This window comes from Xiphias gladius, chromosome 20 (assembly GCF_016859285.1).
Source record: "Xiphias gladius isolate SHS-SW01 ecotype Sanya breed wild chromosome 20, ASM1685928v1, whole genome shotgun sequence".
In the NCBI taxonomy this organism is placed as follows: domain Eukaryota; kingdom Metazoa; phylum Chordata; class Actinopteri; order Istiophoriformes; family Xiphiidae; genus Xiphias; species Xiphias gladius.
The window spans coordinates 21,484,392-21,510,912 of NC_053419.1; the positions used below are offsets into that span (position 1 = coordinate 21,484,392).

At 43.0% G+C, this 26,521-nt stretch overlaps 1 protein-coding gene across 2 annotated transcripts in view; it reads left to right on the forward strand.

Annotated features, from left to right (window-relative positions):
* lhfpl2a (LHFPL tetraspan subfamily member 2a) overlaps positions 1-26,521 on the forward strand; it is a 45,332-nt gene that overhangs the window by 13,580 nt on the left and 5,231 nt on the right. The window contains exons 2-3 of one of the 2 annotated variants that reach the window (XM_040156889.1): positions 7,533-7,621; positions 21,746-22,567. In XM_040156889.1, coding sequence (XP_040012823.1) covers positions 22,147-22,567 — 421 coding nt within the window. In that variant the 5' untranslated portion in view covers positions 7,533-7,621; positions 21,746-22,146. Of the gene's footprint in view, positions 1-7,532; positions 7,622-17,397; positions 17,493-21,745; positions 22,568-26,521 lie in introns of those variants that run through there. The other variant, XM_040156890.1, reaches the window with a different exon arrangement.

Genomic DNA, 26,521 nt, shown 5'->3' on the forward strand with positions numbered 1-26,521 from the left:
TTGTGGAAGTGGAAAGTGGTGTGTGTTTTTTTTTTTTTTTTTTTTTTGTGGCAGAGGAATTAGGGGCTAACTGATGAGCTAGAGCTGGATGTTAGTGGTGTAACGTCACTGAAAAGGGGGATAATGTCACCGAGGGTCGATTTTCATGTACAGATGATAATTTTAAAGAATCCCAGGGATAAAGTAAAATCCCTATATGTCTGTGTCTTTGAATCTTCTGCTCAAATGTAAATTGACAGTCTGGTGTTCAGCATGCACATCAATGGTTTCCTAAACTGTAGCTTACTACCTACAGTAGTAATCGAGGGTTACTTCCTTGGCCGAGTATTTGTGTGGTTACAGGTTACGTTAAAAAAAAAAAAAAAAAAGGCTGGTTCACGAGTAGCAAATTCACCATGTAGACTTTCCCCACTGGGTGAATGTGGATGCTATGAGAGGTTAGGCTTCAACGTTCACGGCCCTGTCAAGCTCTTTATTGGATTTAGGAAAATTTACACTCCAGCAACCCAGGCCAGCGTTCCCATTATGTTTGCCAAAAACATCAGTTAGTCCTCATCATCAAAGCCCTCTCTCCTGTAATGTTAAACTGAAAACATACTGTCTGAAAATACAAAAAGTATGTAAGCCAAACAGCCCAAACACAGTAATGTTAGATTGAAATCTACAGTCTGCTCTTTCATTTTGACTTATAACGCCGGGACTGACTAGGTTTACGCTGCAATACGAGAGCAATGCTTCTTTACGTACAGGTCTCTTCAACTGGTGAAGATGCTAACATCACAGCCTGAGCGTTTTGGCGGTGATACATACGTAGCCACCCAGTGACTATTCAAGGCACAGTTTACAAGGTTCTCTTTTCGAAACGAAGCAGCTGGAAATATTAAAAAGCCAGCCGTGACAGCATTTTCAAACAACTCATGGAGTTAATGTTAGCTTAATCAGCAGATGAGAGTTGTCTTTTCATGTGGCCACCCAGAAATGAGAAATCTGCTTTCGTTTGCCGCAGCCTGAAATCAGGGATGCATTGTTTAAAAAGGTAAGGTTTCCACGGTGAATCTGCCACCGTTGCCACGGTAAACTTCGCACGTGCCGTGCAAGAAACAGAAGGCTCCACAGGCGTATACCTAAAGGGTGCCGGGCTTAGGCAACGGTCTGCTGGACACAGACTATCCTCACCGAGGTAGTGAAACAGCATTGTTTCAGTCTCCGAGTCACCAACAGGCGCAGCTCGCACCCCAACCCAGCGGAAGCTGCACAGGCACCAGAAACACAACGCTTTTTCCTCTTCCCTTTGAAGAGCTCCTGGCACGGCTTTCAAAGCCCCTCTGTCTCAATGCTGGCTCCTAAAATAATGTGGGGTGAATGTAATACAGCTGCCCAGCTGAGCAGGAACAGACAATGCGTATTATTCTCGAGAACAATAATTAGCCCTTTTGGTACATTCAGTACATTTTACACGACAAAGTGGAGTATCATTCTGAGCTGCCACTTGTGTTTGTTTTAACAGTAGTGAAAAATATTAGTCCTCTTGTTCCACATGTATGACACTGAATCCACTGTGCTGCCACTGAGTGGTTTCTGTGGTGCTGATGCAGCAACAGTTCGCTAGTCCTGTAAAAATGTTCCAGTGACACAGACAACACACACACACACACACACACACACACACACACAGGCTGATGAGTGCAATGATGAAGTCATTGTTGGTCGAATCTGTTTTGTATTGTATGAATAGACAGCAGCTGTAATGCCCATTCAGTTCCACTCTTAAGATAAAAGTGGTTATATAAACCAATTTACACTGACAATATGTATTGTGTTTTTTGTAAACACCAGATTCGGATGTTGCCGTGTGGTTAACAATTCCAAATCCATTTTTTACTTTCGAGCCGCACTTTAGATAAACATGTTGTATCTGACCTTTCCGATCAGCCGGGGGAGGATCACTTATCTTTTTTCCTGTGCCTGATCTGTCTCTATTTGCAGAGCTTCACTACTCCCTTAAATATTTGGTCACTGACTCCTTCAGCAATTGCTCCCAATTGCTTGTTGAACACTTTGCAGAAGCAGTGCATTACAGTGATTAGTGGTAGGAAGCAGCCAGTGCCCAGCTCCATTCACTAACACCTGTGTTGTGTACGTTAGCCTGAGGGATGGGGCTTCTAAACTGGTTATTTTAATGAGAATGCTTTCTGTTCTACCTCACATGCTTCTCATTACTGCCCAGAGAGTGAAGAGAGGAAGCGAGGACTGGAGAAATGAATATAAAACATATGGAGATGGCAGCGGAAGATGTGTCCGATTCATCCTCTTCTTCTCTTTCTTTGCTGCCAGATACAATATTAGTGCTTGATGTGTCACAGCCTTGATAGACAGCAACCTTTGATTTAGATTAAACAGCATCCACACTTTGCCAGTCTTGGCCTCTGCACGTGAAGCTGCAGGAACATTTAGAGGAACCGTTCAAGAGTAGTTTGTGGCTTTCCCTTCAAACTCTATTTCAAATGTGAAGCTACAGCCAAGAGCTGGTTAGTTTAGCTCAGCATAAAGACTGGAAGCAGAGGGAAACAGCTAGCCTGGCTCTGGTCAGGCTAGCTGGCCAGAGCCAGCTAGAAATGCTCCTAACTAATAATTATTTTCAGTATCAATTAATCTGCCAAACCCTTTCTCGAGTAATCTATTAGTCCTTTGGTCTATAAAACTTCAGAAACGGTGAAAAATGCCCATCACAGAATCTGTCATTAAATGTATAGTTTTATCCGACCACCTGCCCAAAGCCAGAAATATTCAATTTACTATTATATAAAAGCAGAAAATTCTCACATTTGAGAGGCTTAAGGTGCCTTAAGGTGTTTTTGCTTTGAAAAATGACTTGAAGATTAATTGTTTCTCAAAATAGTTGCCAACTAATTTTCCTAAAGCTCATTAATTAGCATGTTATATCTCACTTGTTTATCCCTAAAAAAAAACTGAAGTATAAAAACAAGGAGGAACCAGTAGGTTCCAGTGCGCCAGGCCAAGAAATAGTCTGGAACATAATCCCCAGTAAATCCACAAATTGGCGTTTTTACACTTTGGGTTTTGTACAGATTAAACAAACAAGATACAATGTGTTAATTTGTGAGCTTTGGAGGCATAGACAAATTTTCTTTTTTTTCTTTTCTTTTTTTGCCTTCGAACAGAGCCAGGCTAGCTGTTTCCGCCTGTTTCCGGGTTTCAGCCTCGCTAAGCTAACCGCCTGCTGGCTGTGACTTCATGCTTGACAGTTATGAGAGTGGTATCGATCTTCTCGTCTAGCTCTCGGCAGGAAAGCACATAAGCATAGTTTCCCAAGTGTTAAACTATTCCTTTAATAGTTTACAACCCACATACTTCCTTTCCATCCAGCCCCCCCTGTTCCCAAAGCCCTTAAATACTATAAGAAAGACCCTTTTGTGGTGGGCCTGGCAGCACTGAACGTACCTACAGACATCCCCCAGTCCCCACATAATAGCCTGCCCCAGCTGTGGAAAGGTTCAACAGCTGAACACCAGCATCCAACGCAACCTTAACTAAGTGGTAATCCCAAGTTTAATGCACGGTGGGCCATTTTTTGGCATTGCTTTAAAGCCCCAAAAACAGTTGCTGGATTGTTATGCTTGGGGGAAAATCCCCTGGGCTGTGGCAACTTGTGTGTTATCCACTTCTCTAATTGGAAAATGCCCAACGAGAATTTACACTGCTGAGATTTATGCAAGGACAGAACTCGACTCAATCTGCTGACAGTGAGCAGGAGGACCTACTGTACCATGATATTATGATTCCTCGTTCACACGTTGCAGCTTTTTGTTGTTGGGACGACTGTTCTTAATAAGATGTCGTTTGAAAGTTTTACCCAATCACCCCTGGTTACCCCTGATAGCAGTTTTCCCACGTCGAGAGTCCAATTCGTGACGAAACAACGATATTAAATTTTCTTTTAAAAAAAAAAACTCCTGTCGTTATCTAATTAAATGAAACGAGCCACGCAACATGCTGCGGAGACAGGCTCTGTTCTACAGCTGGATTATAACTTCTTATCATAGTTACAAGGTTTTCTCGCTTCTGCAGCAGAACCCGGAGGTTCTGGTTCCACTTACAGACTTTCTCTAGTGCACCCTTGGCAAGTGGAGCGAGTCCATCGGTATAAACAGTAAATAAACTCATGGTAAAGGCTGTAAAATTTTTATTTGGCATTGCAAATGATTTCTGTTATTTTCTGTGGCGCCAGAAAAGTTTCATATACTAATTGAGCCACGCTAAATTATTCATTGGTTTCTATATTCGAAAGTTCGTATTGCTTTGAGTTACCGAATATGTCATTTAATGGAGTACGCAAGTGTGCAGATTCTGACTACACTGTTGCGTACTGTGTTGATTGAAAAGCTTAATAAGCAGGAATTTCTGTTTATTTTTTAAGTTTTCATGGTGCTAGATGTGATGCTGCTCTTGCTGCTCGTCACGATGCATGATTATTGATGGCAAGGCCAACAAATCCAAAAGACAACCCAAAAGTACGAAAACTTAACTCAATGAAAGAACCTTGATTTGCAGGCGTGCTCTACGGTTGGTGTGTTGTTTATTAGTGTATGGAAGTCACAGTGATCCCAGGGAGGCGCCTGTGGGAACTGTATTATTTCAAGCTCATACCAGAGTTTTTGTGGCGAAATACTGCTTGTTTTTCCACTGTTCATAAACTTGATGCCTAAGTTGATTGTACCTTATTTGATTATGTTAAATTTCCTTATCAGAGCATCACTTTACATGAAAACAAAGCATACAGCTGGTGTTTCGACACGGAACTCAAGGCCTTTTTGTCCACACCTCGCCGCCATGAAACCAAAAAATTATAAATATAAATTTCTCCTTTATGGTTTCTGATTTTTATTTTTTTTATTTTTTTTCTCAAAGGAAAATACAGGACAAGTGAATTACAGAGCAGATGTGTATACTGTTGCAGACAAAAACAAAAAAAGCAATCTAATTCCAGTTAAGAACTGCTGCTGTTTGTGTTGCTGAATTATGCTGCGTTCCCGTCATGTAGGTTAAACTGTAACTATGAGCAGACAGGTGGGAAAAACCGTTCACATCAGCCTCCGACTTATAATTCAGAGTCCGAGATCTGTGAAAAGGACCACGGACATAGCAACAAACTGTTATAAGAGTGGCTTCAAATGCACCACTGTTGGCAGTCACATCAAAATAAAATCCAGTATTAAGCCTTAGAGTTTATAAATCACCTTTTATTTTTATTTTTTAATTTTTTCCGCAGACCATCTGAGAGAGACTGTGAATGAAAGATTCGATAAGGGATGTGTCACCAACTTGGAAACGGAACCAAAATGGAAACCCATCCTTGTGTGTGTGTGTGCATGTGTGTGTGTGTGAGGGTCCCTGAGGAGGTTGTAGTGATCACTCAGAGGAGTCCACTGATAGATTTAGTGCACTGTCTGTCATATGTTGCCATAGAAATGTCCTTCACTGTGACATGTCATTCATGTACCCGCACAAAACTCCACCTTTCGCTTCTTTTTGAGATATAACTAACCATGATCTGTGACTAGCCACCAGTCATCTCCCTCTAATCCGGCCCGTTCAGCTCACGGTAGTGGTACCGCGTAGCGTTCTGCAATCCAGTTAATGTCTTGACTGCTGCCTTCAGATTATTGACCTGACTGTTAGCCGAGCCGAGCGCTGCTCTCTCTGGACAGTATCCATTAAAGGGCCTCAGTGGTGCCGAGCAAAAGGGAGGAGAGTCAGCCATCGGTTAATTATCTACAGCCTGACGTATGTGTGGCTCCGGTATAAAGCAGGCAGAGTGAGCTGAATCTGCTGCTGACAGCAGTAAGATGTTTGATGACTGTCAGTGGTCCTATTGAGTTTTTACTGATTAGTTCTAAAGGAATAATTGGTGTCTTGCCACATGATATATCTATTTATATATGTTAGACAATGTGGTGGTTATATAATCAGAATTTTAGTGGTGCAGAAACAAAGAAACATGTAAATGAGAACAGCTTTATTAGGAGTCCGGCTGTATTAAAATCCTGCATATGTGAGCACAGACAGTAGGAGGGGAGCAAACAGATAAAGGGCGAGTCCAGCCACATGCTAGGTTTTGACCCAGTCTTGTTAGATTCAGAAAGACTTACATTTTTGTAGGATGTCATTATCTTTTTTGGCTGTCCTGAATAAACACCCATAAAACCTGTGTGGAAACCAAAAAAGAGAGAGAAAAAAAAAAAGCAATCCTAATAACTTTTTAAAGTTTTCCTCAGTATCAAAGTAGGAGTAATGAGTTACACATTCCACTCTAAGTGTTATTACAGGGTTTATAGCAAAGTCAGGCCGCCTTGCATGAAAAAAAATCAGCTCCAGTAACATCAGAAAAAATGATTATGCCTTTTTTATGGGATAAAGTGACGATAATTGATGTTTTATTATATGGCTGGAAATGATGAGAGAGAACCAAAACATTAAAGTAGCAGGTCGCAAAACCAAAACAATGTGCCGAAAGATGCTAAAACGCTCTGTAAAGCTGAGGGGAACTGCAGAGTCAGGTGATAATTCTCTGCGACTCCTGTCACATTACATTTAGTGATTTGATCCATCTCCAATACAAAAATGTTGGCTTGTGAAGCTTTATTCTTCAGGGGAAACGAACAGAGGAGCTATATCACACAATAAATGCCACATATTTGATGAGCGTAGCTACTGTTTGGACCATCATCCCGTCACTAAGTTCGATCCCGAGATAAGAGGCGCTCAGATTTCCCAGACTTGACTAGGCGATGGCGGTGACTTATTAATCACATTGTATTTTCACTTTATGGTGATGTCAAAATGTTGGGAAAAACCCTTTTGCCTCTTGAGTTTTTAACAAGTTGGAATAAGTAAAAGCAAATCAGCTCAGTCAGCCACAGTCAGGTAGGGATATGTGAGGAAACACATCCCCAGCACAACCAGAGGAGCACAAGCAGGGCTGCCCATCAGATATCAGGCTGAAGTTAGTTTGCATTGTATTGTACATAAAGCTTTGAGTTCACGTTAGTTTAAAGTTATTTATTAACCAGCTGAACTTATATCGTAATATAAGAAGGCCTGTGTTGATTTCAGAGTTAAAAGTAGGATGTGGGAAACTTTTCACACAGGATTTATGACTTATTCCACTTAGTGACCTGGTTGGATTACATAAAACACATACAATGTTTTTTGTTGTGCTAAAGATTATGCAACTTTTGCCACAGGGACCCACGTCATGTCAAATGAGGGATGCAGACATCAGCGTCTGTCTTTTTTCCTCTTTTTTATGAACATGTGAAACAGTTTAAAAGTTTCTCCAGGTGCAGTTGCTCCTCGGTCTCAGGTTTACATGGAAAATACCAGCGAGCAAAGAGAAAACGATGCTTATTTTTGTTGGAGAGCCAACAATGACTGAACTCTCGCTGCTCTCTGGAGATGGTATGGTTTTGTGATTTGGACTCATCGTTGCATCCTTTGTACTGTCACTGCAGGTTGTGGAGAGCGGGAAGGGACTCTTACACCATCTGGATTTAACTGAAGAAAGTTGTCTCTGCGTCCGCAGCGAGATCCCACACAAGAGGTTGGTGTTGTCATTTCTGTACACGTGTAGGTCTACGTAACATATCGCCTATTTGTCCTCAAATTTCATCTGTACCCCTTTGTCTCCTCTCATGTGACTCCAGTATAAAGCTTTTCCTCAGGAGAACCGTGAATTTTTGGAGTCTAACAAAACAAAGAGAAACATGGTTTCCTGCTTTTCTCTCTATGACATTATTGGGGTTCCTGGCACCTGTCTGTTAGTAGTGGAAATACAAGTTGTTCCCACGACCCTTATTGTTACATGCAAGTGTTATCTAACATCAATCCTTTAAAGGCCCCTAAAAACCTTTTTTTTTTTTTTTTTTTTTCCTAAATCAAGTTCTTACTGTGAGCAATTGCTTCCTACACGAACACAAAATAATCCGTGAAACTGAAAATAGCTGTTTATTACCTCCCAAGTTTCTATAATTTAGTTTTTTTTCTGTTTCCTCTCCTCACTTGTTTTAAATGGGTGATACACATGTGTACAGTTGTGGGGGGTGTGGAGTTTTTTGAGTGTGAAGCTCTTAATAAATAATACCTCAGGATGATTTTTTTTTTCTTAATTTTAACTGATTGTTCTTTATATGTTCTTTATAGTCAAAACTATGGCACTAAATTTTGACTAGATAAAATTACGAGATACAAAGTGCTAATTTGCCCCAGTGGCCACTCGCGGTATTGTAACGAAAAAAAATCCCCTGCGGCTCAGAAATAATTATACAAAAACAACAAAACACCATTAGAGACGGCTGTAAAACTGGTGACAGGACACCTCCGACTGCAACCAAGGACGGTTTTTAGTCTTAATCCATGGAGGTTTTATATTCGTTAAACTTTTGTCACCCCAGTGTCAGCGTCAAGTTCATGTTGTATTTTCATTGTCTGCCATGCTGACACTTGAAATCGGTCTGGTATATTTATCTGGATGAAGTAGGAAGTTGGGGGTGTCGGGGGCTGAGGGCGGGGGCTGTTTTTCCAATATGGAGGAAAACAATGCAGTGAGAGATATTGAGCAGAGACCACCTGTGAAGGTCATTTCAAAGTGGAAAGCCCCCGCTAAGATAATAAACAATAATCGTTTGTCATTTTGCTCCTAAAATAGGGAGACTTCATGTCAGCAGTCCGGTTCCTGTTATCTCATACTTGTTTTCGCCTGAACCTCCTTTGTCTTCATGCTCTGCATAGGATCAATGGGAATATGCCGAGGCTTAATCTTTGGATTGAATCTGTTAAATTCAAATACTCTTATTTTAATCAGGAAGTCGGATAAAAACCTCCTTTACGTTCTTGTGTTTGTCTATATCTCCTTGGCTGGTATCCAAAGATGTAGCTGCTCATTTATTCTGGAAATATGAGACATGACAGTTTTCATGCATCCTGCCATGTCAGCTCTAATTCAGACAGATTTGAGCTGTCGTGTCTGGAGGATACGACGGTGGTGTCCATATCTGCAGTGTTGTGGTATGATCTGACATGGACAGCTTTTTGGGAGGTTTTTATCAGAAAAGACACCTAAACACTCATCTCTTTGTCTTCAAATGAAAGCACTTACACGTCTCACTTTACTCCCCCGAAACCAGTGTGACAATAGCAACACGCATCTTCATTTCTCGGCTTCCCACCTCTTCGTTCCAACCTCAGCGTCTCCTTTTCACTCGGCTTCTCCCCTTGTTTGTCTCCATCGCTCATCCCCTGGCCTCCTACACACGCCGTTAATGTGTTTTGCCAAGAGCCTGAGAGTGGGGATGATACCACTTGAGACTTTTATTATCCGAAACTCAAGAGAGAGAGTCTGGTGCCAACGGTCCTCAGCGGTGCTTACTTCTGATTTTGAGCAGAGTATCAGGTTAAGGCTGGAGTGCCCACAACAGCTATGGCTCTGCCCCCCAGGGGCGTTTGGATAAAGCAGCCAGCGAGGTCTCAGCTTGCGGGGCGAGGGGGTGGGGCTTGTGTTGTTTTGCGTTACAGTGGGAAACTCGGTTGGGAGCAGAAGGTCAGAGCCACAGGGAAGTTAGGATTAAACTGCACTCATCCCAACCACAAAACACAGTGAGAACAATGGTTTCAGCCCCCCAGAAAAGCGGGCCAAATACCATCCACCCAGCCCAGCAGAGTCACTGATTTCCTGAGTCTGGCCTAGAAAACAGAAGCAGGGGATCCGAAGTGGAAGGACTTTTCTCCTGCGACCCCCTGCCTTTATGGACCCCCGGGGCTGTTTTCGGGGCTAAGGTGGGGCTGGAAATGGTTAAGCACAATGGAGACAGTGTTTGGCCTGAGGGCCCCTAAAACTCTACAGTTCTCTAACAGTGGGAAACGGAGCAGCATAGCTGGGGCTCCTCAGGGCTGCTTAGTCCATCAGCAGTCGGAGGAATTAGGTGTGAAGAATGTAGCCCCTAATTTCTTAAAATGAGATTTGACCCTGGTGAATATTTTCTTTTTTTTTTTTTAGCACTTACATTGATCAAGTGCATGAAAACTACATCTCCGACATTAGCCTGACCAAGACTCCTTTTTAAAACTTACATTGTATTTCTCTTCAGTTCGTTATTGAAGAAGAAACCAGATTTTCAAAGTAAATTTAGTGATTGAGCATTTTTTCATTTTCCTTCAGCTTACATCTGTTTGCACGTACGCCCAGAACTCTGAAGTCAGGCTCAGGCTTTATTCGTATTGAAGAAACTCACTGGTGGTTTTAGCCCACTAACAACAAACTGTGACGGTTTTTTCTTTTTTTCCAACCATGTTCCAAAGGGGAACATAAGATTTTAGAGTTCCTACCGTCCAGCAACTTTTCTTTCCATTAATTTCACTATCAACTTGCAGAGACTTTGCTTGAGATAGACTGTCTCTCACAGCGAACGTTTTTCTTAAATCTTGTCGAGATTACGTTATCATTGTGTCATAGTGCTGTTCCAAGCCAGTATTGTACTGAAGAGTCTGACTTCAGAGGTTGAGTCAGTTCCCCAACAGCAACTTAACAGAAGATTGAAAACAAATTTCGCATTACCTCATTGTCACGTTGTGGATATGTCCCTATGGCTTGCCGTCCTTAGAGCCATGCCGCTAGCATGGCTAAAAATGTGATATCTCCCTTATTTTGTACAAAAATACACCAGTTTGGTTCGATATGCATCTATGAAAGGAGAAATGTTCATACCCAAACTAAAAAAAACCCCCGGTGTGTTGTTACGAGGGTCATGCAACGACTGGTTCTTCTGTTTTGGTTTTTACACAACAAACAGTAGTGACTGTTGCTCTGTTGTTATCGCTGTTTTGTGATGGACAACAACTGTCTTCTTGTTGTTCCTCGGTATCTCAAACGGTACGAGCTGATTTCTAACTACTCAGAGATGCCATACAGATGGATTCAGACCAGGGACAAAAAAGAAAGTATTTTGTGGTAAACAGCACAGAACAATCTTTTCAAAAGATGGCTATCCAGTGGAACCCCCCCCCCCCCCCCTCGTCTGTGGCGGTCCAGTTGGCCACCCACTTTGAGGCCAGACCGCGATGTGTCAGACGGTCTTTGTTTTCCATCACTCTCTGAGCCCTCGTGGCGTGGGCTCGCCATGCGAAGGGGATGTTCTGGTCAACATGAGAAGATGACGGATTGTTGACCTCCGCCGTCCTCCTGCAAAGGCACAGCTGAAGCTGAATTACTCCGTCCCTCCTACCGGAGTGACTCCTGCGCCACCTCACCCCTCAGGCCAGACTGACACACAGTCAGTCAGATTGTATAAACAGATGTTTCCAGGGGGGAAACAGTGAACCGCTCACACTCAGATCAAATAGAGGTTGCATGTTTTGTGCGCCCAGGTCCACATGTGTTCATGTGTGCACTGCTATGCTGTGTTTATATTATGTATTTGGAATAAAAAAGACTCTGGGGATAGGTGAAATTGTTTTCTTTTCCCCTTCATATTTCCCTACGGCTCCTCCAACTTTTGCTTTCAGTTGGAGCTGTTACAAGTCCTCGGTGACTTTGCGGCTGACGTGTCAGCTCCACACCTCTCGCAGGTGTACTCCCTGCTGACCACGAGCCGTGGGATCTGTTCAACACTCCGTAAACTACACCGTAATTCCTTTTCCCTCCGTCTTTCTTTCCCACGCTCCCGTCTTGCTTCCCATGCAGCTCAGCGTTGGGATTTCCTCACCTTCAACACAACCGTGTGTTTATGCTCCAGCAGTACTCCCCAGAAAGTTCATAAATTAGCAAATATGCTGAAGAGATAACACTCCCCTCACCAAGATACGGTGAACTAAAACCACTGTTGACAAGATTATAGTGGATGAAAGTGGTGTGAGGTGACCTCGCTGGGGAAATTTATCTGTCTGTTGACCTCAGCTGTCTTATTACATAAATGGATCGGTGTCAAAAATATGAATGAGATGTTGAGGTTGTCATTGAAGATGTGCTGTAGAGATTTTATGTAGTTTAGCAATAAAACTTGGTTCAGATTGTTACCCTGCTTGACTTATTCTTCGTCCAGAAAGTTCCTGATCTAAATTTGTGGCTGATTTTAGTTTTTTTTAGATGAAGTTCTTGAATGGCTGCTTGAGAACTTTGCCCCCTTTTGTTTAAATAAGAAAAGAGGTTTACAGAAAAGCACATTAATATTTCCCAAAGTAAGGTGTTGAAGCAATTGTCGCTTTGGTTTTTGTACTAATACTCAGATATTGTGTCGGCACAAGAATCGAAAACATTCCAAACAACACCCAGCCCTACCCAGACAGTGAGTTAGAAAATATATGGTGCCCCGTCTACGCAGAACCTCCCCCTGTGGGTACATGTTAAACATCTGTCTCCACGTGCCTGCTGATGGGCCTTTACATCCATCAGGCTGTGGCCTTGAAGTGGCCATATGGTCGTAGCTGCTCCCTCTGTGGCAACCAAATTCAGCTCAGACTTCTCTGATTGCACGGAGAAGCAAATGTGTAGCGGTGAAGGCTCCCCAACATCCATTTGTCACTTCAGATCTGCTTTTAGACTGCATAGATGACGTGCTTCTTTGGGGGTGATGAGAAATGCCTGACATATTTGAAAGATAAAATGTGAGGGGGATACTGTTTACATCCATATGCTACCATCGGGTATCAGATGCTCTCCTTGTCTAGACATTTGTTTTTGCACTTGGGAGTTTTTTTTCTGGAAATCTGCATCCGATTTCACCACACAGTGAGCTGTCATTACTATTTTCCTCGTCAGAGCCAAATATTCAGTCCGTCCGTCCGCCGCTCCCATCTCTTTCCGTATGTTGTCTCCTCTGCTGCCATCTCTTTCCACAGAGGCCTTTTTTTATAAGCGGACCCTGTGTTAGCCTCTCCGGGGTGGCTGGACGCCGGAGCGACGCAAGCACGTGCAGGCGCGGTTCCGATTGAAAACACGTGGAGATGAAAACCTCATCGAGATATCTGAGGCACGTCCGGGAATCATGTGTCGACACGAGCCAAAATAAAGCATTTGGTTTCTGTAGTGTAAAATCAGTTCCTTCCTGACTTAGTCTCGCCTGCTTTATCAGACTAGGGCTTTGGCGCACCTGAATTTGAATCCAGGTCACAGGTGGAGAGATACAACAACTTTACCCTTTGTGTTGTAGTCATGTTCATAACTGTGTTTTGCATGATCAAGGTAAGTGTATAAACTCCTGAAAGGGCTTGCTCTTCACAGATACTGTTTGTATGCACCCGATCCCCGCTGTATGTCAACTCTCCACTGTAATTTTGCGATGTGCTGCAGGAGTTTGAGTCAATACAATCAGATCTGTCATCTTCCTACAACAGCTATGAAGGTCGTCGTGGTATAATGGTCGATTTTAGCAAAAACTTCATCCATCCATTGATTTTTTTTTTTTTTTTTTTTTTTTAATTATTTTTTATTTTTGGCTGATGAAGTTCTGATGTGTGATAAAATCCTTCTCCATATTGTCCCTACTGATTTTTCAGTCCTATTTTCATATTTTGGCCAACATGACAGTGAAACAGGTATTTAATTAGATTCTTAGTGGTATTAAAATGGTCCTAAGTGGTCTGTAGAAACCCCGGAAAGGGAGATTGGCTTCTTTTTCACTACTTTCTGACATTTCGTAGACTAAATGATTAACTGAATAATCGAAAAATAACAGGCAGATTCACTGATAATGAAAAGAATTGTTAGTCGCATCCCCCATGTGACGGAAAACGGTATCATATAGGACAGCATCCAGTAGACTAAGGGGCGGACTATGACAATAAGTTTTCAGGACCTTTAAAATTTAAAACATCTATCACTGTTTGTTATTGAAACCAGCCTTGGCTAAATGGATGATTGGATTTCTTTTGCCCAGCCTGTTATCTGTTGTCAGCTGTCACCCTGCTTTGCTTCACACTCATGCACTTTCTTTAGATCTACAAGATACTATTGATCAGAGTCTGACAAGGCAAGACGAATGAGCAGCAGCCCACAACCAGACTCTACCTAGGACTCTGTCGAATCTGTATGAATGATGGTTTTGCCCGGCATGTGTTTGGTGCGCACATGTGTGCAGATGTGCTGCTCGGAGTAGGTCTGTTGAGGATCTTTTCTCTCCTCCGTCCTCTCTGATCCTCTGGTCTTTGATGTGAGGGTCTGCGCTTTGTCGGCGCTGCCGAGGCTGCCAGGAGAAATCTCCAGCAGCATCTTCAGCCCGGCTTCCATTAGTCTGTAAGACGATATGTAGTCGGTCTCTGTCTGACCTTTATCCGTATCTCCAAATCGCAAACACGAAATGTGAGGACTAGGTCTGCTCACAGTCGGCTTCTGATCAGGTTGAGAATATAACGTATACTTTTTTCTCGTTATCTCCTCATATTGTCGACCATCTCACACACATGTTTGCGTACGTTAAAAGTAAAATGCAGTGCATATGTGTGCAGATTTTCTGAAGGGGCTTTTTTTGGGTTTCGTATAAATTTCAAGATGCTTTTTGTACAACAATTTATGGTTCCCTTATAAAATTAATGTTAATATTGATAATATTGTTATGTATGTATGGGAGATGTAACCTCTTGAATTACATTTTTACATATATACATATATACACACACACACACACACACATACTGTATAAAATGTATTTATTTAAGAATTTCACCTGACCAAGATCGGACGTGGATTGAAACGTTGTCTTTTTGAATACATTTTGTGGCTTGGAATCAATGTGCAGTGTTTTTTTTTAACATAGCCTGCATCTATTACATACATGATGTGTTTTTAATTATACCCCTGCAGGGCTCAGATTATAAACAGAAAGTCTAGTTGACTGACGCATTTCAGAAGCAATTAACCTTTCGCTAAACCGTCCACCCGAACAGCAATTAGTTAACTAGGCACAGCAGGTGTGTCCAGCTTTGGATCTCTCCACATGTTGAACTTGTGCACATGTGGCTTTTAGCAATATTGAAACTCCGTATTGTAGAGTTTTGGAGGGTGGCGTCTTTTTTAGCCTTCCCTAAACAAAAAAAACCACAAGAGGCGAAGGATGAGGAATGTGTGTGTCTGCCGCAATTGATTAGCATGTCAATTTCAACTAACTCTCAACTGTCGGTCGCCGGCACAAAATGAGAAGCTGCTTTTGTCTGCGTCTGTCTGAAATCAAGGACCTATTCTTTCAAAATTTACAAAGCATTTTGGGTTGTAAATCTGCCTCCATTAACATTGTAAACCGCTGCACAAGAAGGGAAAGTTTGACAGGCATGACAACAGTATCCCGAAGGGGGCAGGTTTTAGGGAACAGTCCGTTGTTTTGCTTAAAAAAAGCCATTTGTGTTAAGTTCTAGACATTTTAGAGAGACTTTGTGTCGTTTTAAACTTGCCTATTAACCTCTTCCCGTCCATTTCACGGCAATAGGGATAGGATAGTCACCGGGATTTTTTAGAAATGGGTCAGAGGAGAGGTTTTATTAGGTCTGTGCTGAAAGGATCTGTTTTTGAACTGCTATGGCCTAACTTCCATTCAAACTGATAAGAAAGGCCTCTTCCTCTGGCTTTCCAAGCTGCGCTCTAGTGCCTCGCTGACCTATTGGCTCGTCTCCCTGTTTGAGGCGGCCCCTTTTTCCGTCTTCATATGGAAGTCATTTGTGAGTGAACACAAGTCAAGACGAATGCCGTAGCTGGCTGCAGTGTTGGCTGAATGCGCCCAGTGCTGCTGTAAGCAGTCCTGGGACACTTTGCTCCCTATCAGCCAGAAAGGTAATCCATTGGTCAGAGAGTGAACCATCTGTTCTATCAGTCAACTAGGCATCCAGGCAAACATCTGATGTGTTACTTGCATGTTTGTTGTTGACTGAACAAGGAGGTAACAGGATCTGTGTGTGTGTTGTGATTCGTGTGTTGGTTATTTGGTAGCAGCGCCCAAAACGAGCTTTGTACTAACATTAAGTAAACTTTATGTACAAACTAATAACAGTAACTTGATAGTTTTCTGAAAGCGAGCTTACAAGTACACTGTCAGATCAGACTACACAATAGAACATTTGATTACATTTGAAGGTAGTACTCTGAGTCTGGTGATTGTTTACTGCAAGATGGCTTTAAGTATATTTAAGACACATAACTGTAAAGTAGTTCGGTAGCATAAAGTACACTTAACGTAGTTCACAGTAAACTTTGAAGTACAATTATATAAACTAAATCGTGGGCCAAGCTTGACTCCATTTACTCACTTTACTTGCTTCTCGGATGGGTATCTGATCCTAAAAAAAAGCTAAGCATAAATGCCTTCAAGAAGCATTCAAGACAGAGTCGAATGTAATGAAATCCGAGAGGCAATTCTAGCCAAATGTTGAAAAGGTGTAAATGCATCTGTGTCTCCAAGAGACAGATTTGATCTTCTCTCCTGCCAGTCTGTGGAAGTAGACGCTCATTGTCTGATTTTCTTAATACATCCATGTTCTGTCTCCTCTGTCTTTGTTTACACTGAAATTTCCAACTGTTCTCTGCCCCCTCAAAGCAACGAGGAAAAACAGCTCCAGCTTTTTCTTGTTTTTCCCTACACGTATGATCGAACCAAAGGCGCCTATTTATCTTGATTCCCTGATCATTTCGACCACTGAGTCATCCGTGTGAGTGAGAGAGCACTGACCTTTAGGGGCCTGTTTACGCTGTGTCAGAAGTGGTTCATAATACGTGCTGTCGGACCACATCGGAAATCAAAGGTTTTTACACCCAATTCAAATGGCTACACTGGAAGACAGACGTCAGAGAGGAAGGGGAGACGTGTGGGATAATGGCGTATGCTGTCAAACACGCTTTCTAGGAGGACGTTCATAGTGTTGTTCACATGGAAAGTGCCACAAATATTTGTGTAACAAATAACAAACTAGAAAGAGAAGTCAAATCCTTGCAAGTATACCAACAGTTTATCCTACAATATAATAACACAACTGTATTTATTTGCAGAAGTATACTCAAGGGTGCAGACTTCAGGTTTTTTTTTCTTTTTTTAGGGAAGTGAAAATACAGTTTTCATTTAGCCTGATAATAATAAGATGTTGGCCTTGGCTGATTGAAAGAGTGCAGAGAGCAACGAAAACAGAGCGAGAAGGTGCGAGAAACTGAGATGGAGAGAGAGAGAAAGAGGAGAGAAGCCCTCTGCAGCTCCGGCTCTTGTTATTTTAACCCACATTCAGCACTGAAATATGGCCACCATGTGGACCCTCTCAAGAAGTGTGGCTCCAGTGTCGGCCTGGCCAATCAGAGGAGACTGTGGCAGTCCAGGAGGTGGGACGCGTGGGAGGGTCTGGGAGTCGGAGTCTGAAAAGAGGCATTAGAGTGTGTGAGCAGAGGAGGAGAGTCGGGGCAGAGAAGCCACATCTCCAGGAGAGCTGGACTATCCACGGGCCAATGGAGACAGGTTGGACTATTGTCTTATTTTTCTTAATTGTTTTAAACTCATTTCCCATTTAACCCACTGAGGTGACTCCTTGGTCTCCTTGGAACACTTCAGTCACTTACTCATATGAGCTGCCAGCTGGATTCCGGGCTGATGTAAAGGGATATAAATGTTATGTTTTCGGTCTGAATCACGACCTCTTTGTAGCGTCGAACAGAGCACCAGGATGCTGAGCTGATGTGCAGAAGTGTTAGGAAAGACTGCCTCCTTTTGCTGTGGAAAACCTGACTACTAAACCCCTTTGTTATTGACTGCTATTATTACTACTAAAGTCTGTAATTTTCCTTAAATGAGAAGGCAGAGACTCATTCCGTCCTCCAACTCCTACTCGGGAGCTACGAAATAACACAAAAATAGATGGATGCTCTGCTTTTGTTGTAGGTGACTGATTTACATGGTTGTCCCCGACCTGCTGAGCGTAGTTGTACGTTTTCTTCCACGTGGTTTATCCTAAGCTTAGAGCTGCTATTAGACAAGGAAGTGTGCCGGGTCTAGTATTTGAGGTCCTCCGTGACCAATCATCTCCTGCATTCCCTTTCAGTAGCTGCGGGGGCTTCTCATTCAAACAGATTCCTCACAGATTATAAGCGCTCCCTCTGTTTTAAAATTGCTTTGCTGTCGGGTCACATAAGGTGAGAGAGGTGTGGGATGGAAATGTAGGGTTTCCAAAAGGAAGCTGGATATGTCAGAGTCTGTCATTGGGTAATATATAACAGAATGAGTCAGCCGAATTGCAGATGCTGCACAACAGGTTTTAGAAGTTTGGCTGATGTTTTTAACTCTCTCTCTTTATGCCCTGTCAGCATGTAGACTTTCTCCCTTATCCAGCTCTAAACAAACAGTCTCCATGGTGACTACTCATGGGATGTCCATAGATATGCAGATTGTTTCCTGTCAGTGGCAGCGTGGAAAGGTGTTTCCTGCTGTTGTTGTTGTTGCTGTGATAAGAGAGAGGCTGAGTGGACGGTTTTAACAGGAGCGGTGCACTTAAGCTTTTTATCCACAATAGTGGCATGGCCACAAAGTTGGCAATGTTGGTCCATCAACTGGTCCACAGCTTTGGTTCAGACTGAAATATCTCAATGATTATTTGATGAATTTGCTACCAAATTTTATACAGATGTTAATGTTCCCCAGAGGATGAATCTTACAGACTTTGGTCATTCCCCGGCTTTTCCTGTTGTGCACTATGAGGTTGAAGTTTTAGGTTTTGAGTGACATGTCTTGACAACTATTGGATGGATTGAAATTTAGTACAGGCATTCATGGTGCCCAGAAGATGGATCGTAACCTGTTTGGTGATCCTCTGACTCTTTCTTTTGGCTCTGCCAGGGGGTCAAAGCAACAGTAGGTACAGACATTCACGGTACCCAGAGGTACCCATACCTCTGCCGAGGTGAAAAAATTCCCAATCTCACAATGTTAAGGACAGAGGCAAAAAATTCCTGGATCTGCCCCTTTAACCAGATCTGCAACCAAATTTAACAGGTTTGACCCTGTCCCGTGCCCCATCCCTCCACCATTTTTGGTGCAACTCAGTTCAGTACTTTTTACATAATCCTGCTTAAAAATACACAAACAACAAACAAACAAACCGACAAACATGGGTGAAAACATAACCTCCTTGGGCGGAGGTAAATATCAGTGCCCCCCTCGGGACGATTTGTAATAACTTTGGGGTTCCTTTCACTTTTCTTCTAGCGTCATCATCAGGTCCAACTTAAATTTTCACTCTTTGGGGGAGCATATGTCAGATGGCAGGGGGTCTTTTAAGTGTTTGCGCAAATGGGGATTAGTGTTGGAGGGTCAACGGGGTGTTGGTTGCAATGTGAGGGCCATAAACTCTTCTGTGTATGTAAACTGAGACTCAAATAATCCTCGGTCTCCCAGCTGGTTACTCAGGGAGTATAAAGGACATCATAAATCCACCTCTAGCTTCACATATATAGACTCCAATGCTTCACTCTATCTTGGGAAACTTCTGTTCATGTTCACTCCTCAAATCTGTTCGTCTGAGAACAGTGGGCATACGACTGGGCATATGTTGTGATAAATACTAGGTATATTAATAGAAGCAGGCTTGCCCAGACATCTTTTAGATCTACTAACCCACATTCAAGGAAGCTTTAGAAAAACGGAGTCCTATTTGTTGATACTGTGCAACCAACAGGCACGTGACGCAAACATACTGCAGCAAAGCATGGGCAAAGGTTAAGTGTTCGGGTCTTCCAAGCTACATATCTCCCCAGGTTGTTTGAATTGTTGGCGCTACAACAATATTCCTGTCAGTGAGGAATTAGTCTTCGCAACTGGCCAGCAAATGTTTGGACTTAAAGCTTTGGGCGCCCTGTGCCTCATGCCTGGAAAGCCATTTGTCTTAAATCCTAACGTCAGACATCAGTCTTGTCAAAGGACCTCTGGGACTCAGCTCCCCCAAACGTCAACGGGTCTTTGTGTGTTTTTGAGTTTTTCAAAAAGTTGGGTCAGTGAATGTGCGCCTGGATCTGTTCATGGTGAGGCAATGAGAATGCATGTGATTCATAAAATTAATTTTGGTCTAAATCCACAGGGGCGGTTGTCTGTGCCTGCTCTTATGATCTCATCTTTTTACACAGTCCAAACATACTCTGCTTTAGATCTGCACAGATCTGGGTCATTTTCTCCACTGGAAAAGAAGAACGGGGAAAAAGAAAGAGAACTGTTTTTGATATCTCAACAGGATGACAAAGATCAAAGATTGTGTAATGCTCTCACCCACACATGAGTCATACTCTCTGGGATGTGACCACAAAGGGACGACCGGGGCTCCTGCGCCTCATTGTGAGGGCGCACCGGGGGCCGAGAGATGGAAACCTCGCGGTGCAGGCGGCACACGTGTCAACAGCGGCCCTCGGCTCCCTCTGCTGCCCTGCCAGACATTGGTTGTAGAATGACTTACAGACTCCCAAGAGACCGTAAGGAAACCAGAGCAGAATAACAAAGACTCAAAGAAAAGGAACAACCGTCAGCCTTGGCCCAGAGCTGTATATTTATAACATGGGCACAAAGGCCTGTGTGCATCTTTTGATTTTCTCTGGATATCCAGCTTCTATTTTTAATGTATGTTCTGCCGGGGTTTGTTAATGTCTCTCAAAATCTCAAAACCTTTTAGAATTTACAAAGAATTTTTTTGACTATCTAATCTCTGAGGGACCTTGAATAGGGAACCCAGTCTAGAAGTCTGTCTTCATTCATAATTAAGTTTTTTTTGTCATCAGAAAAAATATCTTTTTGTAATTGTTAGGGCCGGGTCGATTAATCAGTTTGTCGATTAGCAGAAAATGAATTGCTCTTCTTCAAACTGTTTTGATCGTAGATTAATTGTCACAGTTGTTTATTCAGATCAGATACCAAACATTCTCTGGTTCAAGCTTCTCCATTGTGAGGTTTTTCAGCTGAATATATCTGTGTTTTGGACCGTCGGTTGGACAACTGCCATTTGAAGACGTCTGAGAGATGAAAATGTGCATTTTTCATTACTTTCTGACATTTTATGGTCAGAAAGTAGACTCCTTTTATGAACCGAGCTTATCTGCTGCTTCCTCATTGTAGTGTCACTATGTGCAGTGCAGTGCAGTGCAGTGCAGTGCAGCAGGGATGATCTCACTGGGGTAATCAGCGGTCATGTGACGGCCGGACAGCCGTTGTGTTATCAACCGTTGGCTGACCTTAGGTCAGCTGTGTGGGCTGCTTGATGAGAGGCCTCGGGCTTGTTTTTCTCTCTGTCTGCATCCGCTTCTCATTCTGCTGTTTCCACATCTATGCTAACCTTCCCATCTTTACACACACACACACACACACACACACATGCACACAAAGGCAGACATGCATATAAGCTTTGTGTTTCACTATTTCATATTATTACAACCTCAGTCATGAAGATCCACTGGGAGTAGAGAGTACAACAATCACAAATCCTTTACTATAAACACACTGAAAACCGAAGAGGCCCACTTCAAACGAACAACTAATTAGACCCCCTCCTAAATATCTACACCAGGACCCTCCCTTCCTCGCCTGTCTGCTTCTCCTCCACACTATCCTCGTTCTGCACACTTCTGCTTCCGACAACAAAAATAAGAGAGAACAAAAAATAATGATCAACTTAGAGCTTTTTTTCTACATGCAATTGAAGCACTCACCCTGTTGTTCCGTCTCTCTGCTCTATCTCTTAGGTGTGTCTGATGTGACGCCAGCAGGCTGGCTCAGGGAACACAACTTCAATACAATGTAGACACCAAAAACCAGACAGAATAAGAGTCAGAACACCGAGCCGACAGCAGCAGGGTGCGTTGAAGGAGGAGGAACAGCTGTGCCGAAACAAACCCAGCAGAAGATAAGAGGTAAAAGAAGCAGAGAGAAAAGAAGGAAGCAGCAAGCTGTGAATCATTGACGTGACCCTTACGTGTACAGCAGTGTCACCTACTTCTTCCTGTGAAGTGTTCACTTGCTCTCGGATCTCCGCCGGAGAAGGATCACCACCTCAGCTCTCAGTCTTTCGAGGGCACCTGACCCACGGTCCACCTCTTCACCTCACAGCGAATCTGAACAGAGGGAGACTCCAGCCGCCGTCAGCATGTGCCATGTCATTGTCACCTGCCGCTCCATGCTGTGGACTCTGCTGAGTATTGTGGCCGCGTTCGGAGAGCTCATCGCCTTCATGAGCACTGACTGGCTGGTGGGATTCCCCCGCACCCCAGATGCCGTCTTCGGCCCCCATGGGGCCACCACAGCCGGAGAGGCCTACAGGCCCACTCTAGGCATCTATGGCCGCTGCATAAAACTGCCCCACCTGCAGCGTGGGATACTGTGCGGACCGTACGCGGTACACTTTGGGGAGATTGCCAGCGGGTTCTGGCAGGCTACTTCTATCTTCCTGGCAGCAGGGATCCTGCTGCTGTGTGCCGTGGCGTTCATCTCGGTCTTCACCATGTGCTTCCAAAGTATCATGAAGAAGAGCATCTTCAATGTGTGCGGACTGCTGCAAGGGATCGCAGGTGAGATTCACACACAACACACACTGAAATGTTTTTGACTGATCTCAGGAGGGATTACTGCCAAAGACTTGGCGAACGCTCCCTTTAAGATTTCTGTCTGTTATTACATTAGAAAACGTACAAGGTTTCAAGCCCCAATTGGCTCTCGGTCAGGTACAGAGGTATCAAACCGCTTGTATCTTTCCGACGTCAGATTTGGAGGGGCAGCGTCCAACCGTTTCTGTAACTTTCCAAAACTGACAATCTGATATTAATGCCCACTTCACACCAGCTGTGTAGAGGTGAGAAAGGAGTCTTACCTCCACACAGGTGAGACTCCTTCCACCCGTTTGACTGAACTTCTCTCTCAGCGCTCTTTACGCAGCTACTTTCGTTGTTTATCCCTGTTTACAACCCAGTGCAACACGACGAATGCCTTCCAGGAGAGACTGTGAATAAACGTGCAACGTTATCACCATATTTAAAAGATTTCACGTCCCCCCCCTCTGTATGACGGCCGCCGTGTAGCTCCACCTTCGAGTGTGGCTGTTCAGAACAACCATAACCACATTTGATTTCCGAAAAGGGTCTCGCACCACGTCTCACAAACTAATTCTGTCCGAGCATAACCTGACTTTTAGTCCCAACCACGGATGTGGCCACAACCACAGGATCAGTACACACCTCCGAGCCCCACTCAAAACAATATCAGTACGACATTGCAAACTAACTGCTTAATTCCTTGATATGTTTTCGATGTACACCTGAATTAGTTTAATTCCTCTGTAACTGATGAGGATCCAGTTTGGGCTCGATATGTTGTATTTTTTTAAATGCAACGACATTTTAAAGGGAGTGTTCAACAGACAATTACAGTTTTGGGACTGGACGAGAAAGATTTGCTTGAGTTTTGCTCTAAACTCATGAGGACAGAGGAATCTAAAAGCTAAATCAGGTCATAAAAGCCATTGTTTCTGTGTATTCCTGTGGCGTCCACCGTTTATCAAGGTAAATGAAAAGTTATGCCCTCAGATGAACACATTCATTACGAGCACCACGACTCCCACTGCTTGAATTATGTGTTTGATTCTCGTGGAGCCTTGGGTGAACTTTTACCCAAGGAGTCAGGAGTTTAAAAAACATGGTAGCTTGTTTCCACCCACAAAAGCTGTCACAGGCAGCAGCTGCCACCCAAATATTTACCTTCTGCCCAGTCAGTTGGAGCTTTTCTGACACCCGATTGGCCAAAAAAGTAGTCGACCACGCACGCGTACCGGGGTTTATGTATGAAGGGTGTGTACCCTGTGTCTATGATTGTGTATCTGAGGTCAAGTCTTGGGCCACCGTGACTCGCTGTGGTGAATTATAGAAGGGAGGAGGCCATGGGATTAAGATTGCTGAACCTCCTCATTTTTTTTTTTTTTTCACGGACCGTAGCTCTCAGCTCTCTGGTGATTGTGGCCGCCCCCCCACAGTTGTTTATTTGGTGCAGGCCCAAACAGAAAAGGTGGGCGTGTGGTGAAGGACATGCCAAACTGTACAGCCAGCTCTGTGCAGCCCTGCTGACTTGTGACACAGCTTAAATCCATTCAACCAGTGAATGGCGAATGGCAACAGGAAGGCTCTGTCTACTCAATAAGCTTGAAATAGCTTCATGTGCGCGTTTGTGTAGGACACAAAAGATGTTACTGCCTATATCCGGTTACATTTTCTTCACCTGTCTGACTATAGTTGCGCCAGTGACATGTAGGATTGAATGACATGATGATTTAATACTGTATCTCTGAGTGTAATAAGCAAATTTGGGAAATGTTGCAAATCATTGAGCAGGACTCCTTAAAGGCAGTATTCGATTTTGTGTAGGATTTACGCATCAGTGTGATGAATTACTTAATTAATCAGCTGGATTAGCCAAAGTCAGACATTGCTTATTTCATACGCAAACAGTTTCTTAACTGATTTTCCAGAAAATTTACAATGAGACAGTTCAGAATCCACTGCTTGAATTTTTAAAGGAATACTCCGCAGAAAGGCTTTTTAGTATCAAAATACCGACGACCTTAAGGCTTGAATGGCTCCTGCAAACAAGACAAGAGTTGTGTTCAGGTTGGATTCACAATTTACAATTTTCAAAATATAATCAGACCAATACTGAGCTTTCGTGGTCATTTTCAATATTGATATTCAATAGCTCATGGTTTTCCCCCAGGAAATTAATTAGTAGAGGTGGTGAGACCCACTGATTGTTTTCCCTGAGGCTCAACAAGCGTAGTACTTCAATTAATATAAATTCTTTTCATAAAGATTTCTTCTGACGTTAGCTTTATTTTAGATTAGGTTGGATGCCTCCGCTATGAAACAGGAAACTATGGAGTTTAAAAAGTACAATAACAATATATTGGTGGGTATTCTTTTTTTTTTTTTTTTTTTTTTTTTTTACATAAACACATAACATAAACAAACATTTTGAATGAAAATCCTTTAAATTGTGATCACGATATGTATGAGTGGGATGTATTACAGTTGAGATAATTAACTTGTCAGAGCTCTCTGTGGAGCAAACTATGGCGTGACTGTTTCTAACTTACCACAAACATTTCTTTGACATTTTTATATTATATTCTTGTTACTTATCAGCGACATAATATACCTTTTTATGTCCTTGCCAAGCCAGTATTGGCTGATTTATTGGTTGGGCCTGACGTCAAAAAACAATCATTGCTTTGCCAATAAATTGCTAAATACGGTCCTTTTGGCAGAGCGCCTGAGCTATGAGGAGGCGCTACTGACACTGAATGTTATGGAGAAACAGTAAGTCTTTGGAACATACTAAACATACAGAATAATATTGGATTATGTTTTATGCTCTTAGGAGTACTTTGGAGTGTCTATTTTTAAAAAAAAAATGTATGTATGTGTTTATTTATGTTGCTGTGACTCTTTGTTGCCATTGGAATCCATTGTAAGAACCACAAACTTTTTAGAGTCATCCATTAAGCCCAAAGGTAGTGAATATTCGATCCACAAGAAGACACATTTTTGGAGGAGTATTCCTTCAAGTACACAGTTGAACTTCCAGCGGATACGACTGTTTCCATAAGGCCGCTCAAGAATTAGGTTTATATACTCGGTTCAGTTTGGATAAAATGGCCAAGTTGTAACTTTAGAAATGGTTTCTAGTCACAGCCAATGTTGCGGTATTTCAGGCTTAGTACGTCCAATATAGCTCTCAGAGGCACAGTAGTGTTACATCACATTAAATCCCACTATTTACCATCCATGTAAAGGGCTATGAGTCTGGGAGACATTGCTAAGGTAACGAAAGTGGGGAAAAGCCCCGCTGAGTCTCCTCATTGTGGGGAGGATGAAGATGAGGATGTGGAAGAGGAAGGGGAAAGGGGGCGAGAGTGGCGTCAAACAGCTGAGTACATGGGAGGGCTTCCTCCTGGAGCTTTACCCTGTACTCGTTTCAACCGCGTGAAGAGATATGACCCAGCGTACCGCCTGTCTGACGTCTGACAGTGTCACTGCTGATGGTTTTTTCGGTTTGTCTGTTCCTCCAACGGTAATCGTCAGTCGGTTAGTGCGCAAGAGGGTCTTCAACTTGACTGCCGTCTTTCCCTGAGGCCTGTGAATGATATCACTCTCGCTGATATCCACCACCAGCACTACCACACCGACTTTTCTATTAATCATTATTTCCACTGTGCCTGCCGGCCCTCCGGTGATGAGAAAACTGGAGCCAGACGGCAGATGTTTGGGGAAGTGATTGACCTCAGATAGGAAGATTGCGATGCCGTTGCCAGGGATGGTCACATCATCGCACTGGAGAACCTCCAAACCCCGTTAACCTAATCATCACACACACTGATGTCACTTGTACTTTTTACTTAAGACGTTCTTGACCCTTTTGACACACTTTCTGATGCCACAGATGGCATCAGAAAAACAGCTTAAACTGACTGACGGTCAGTT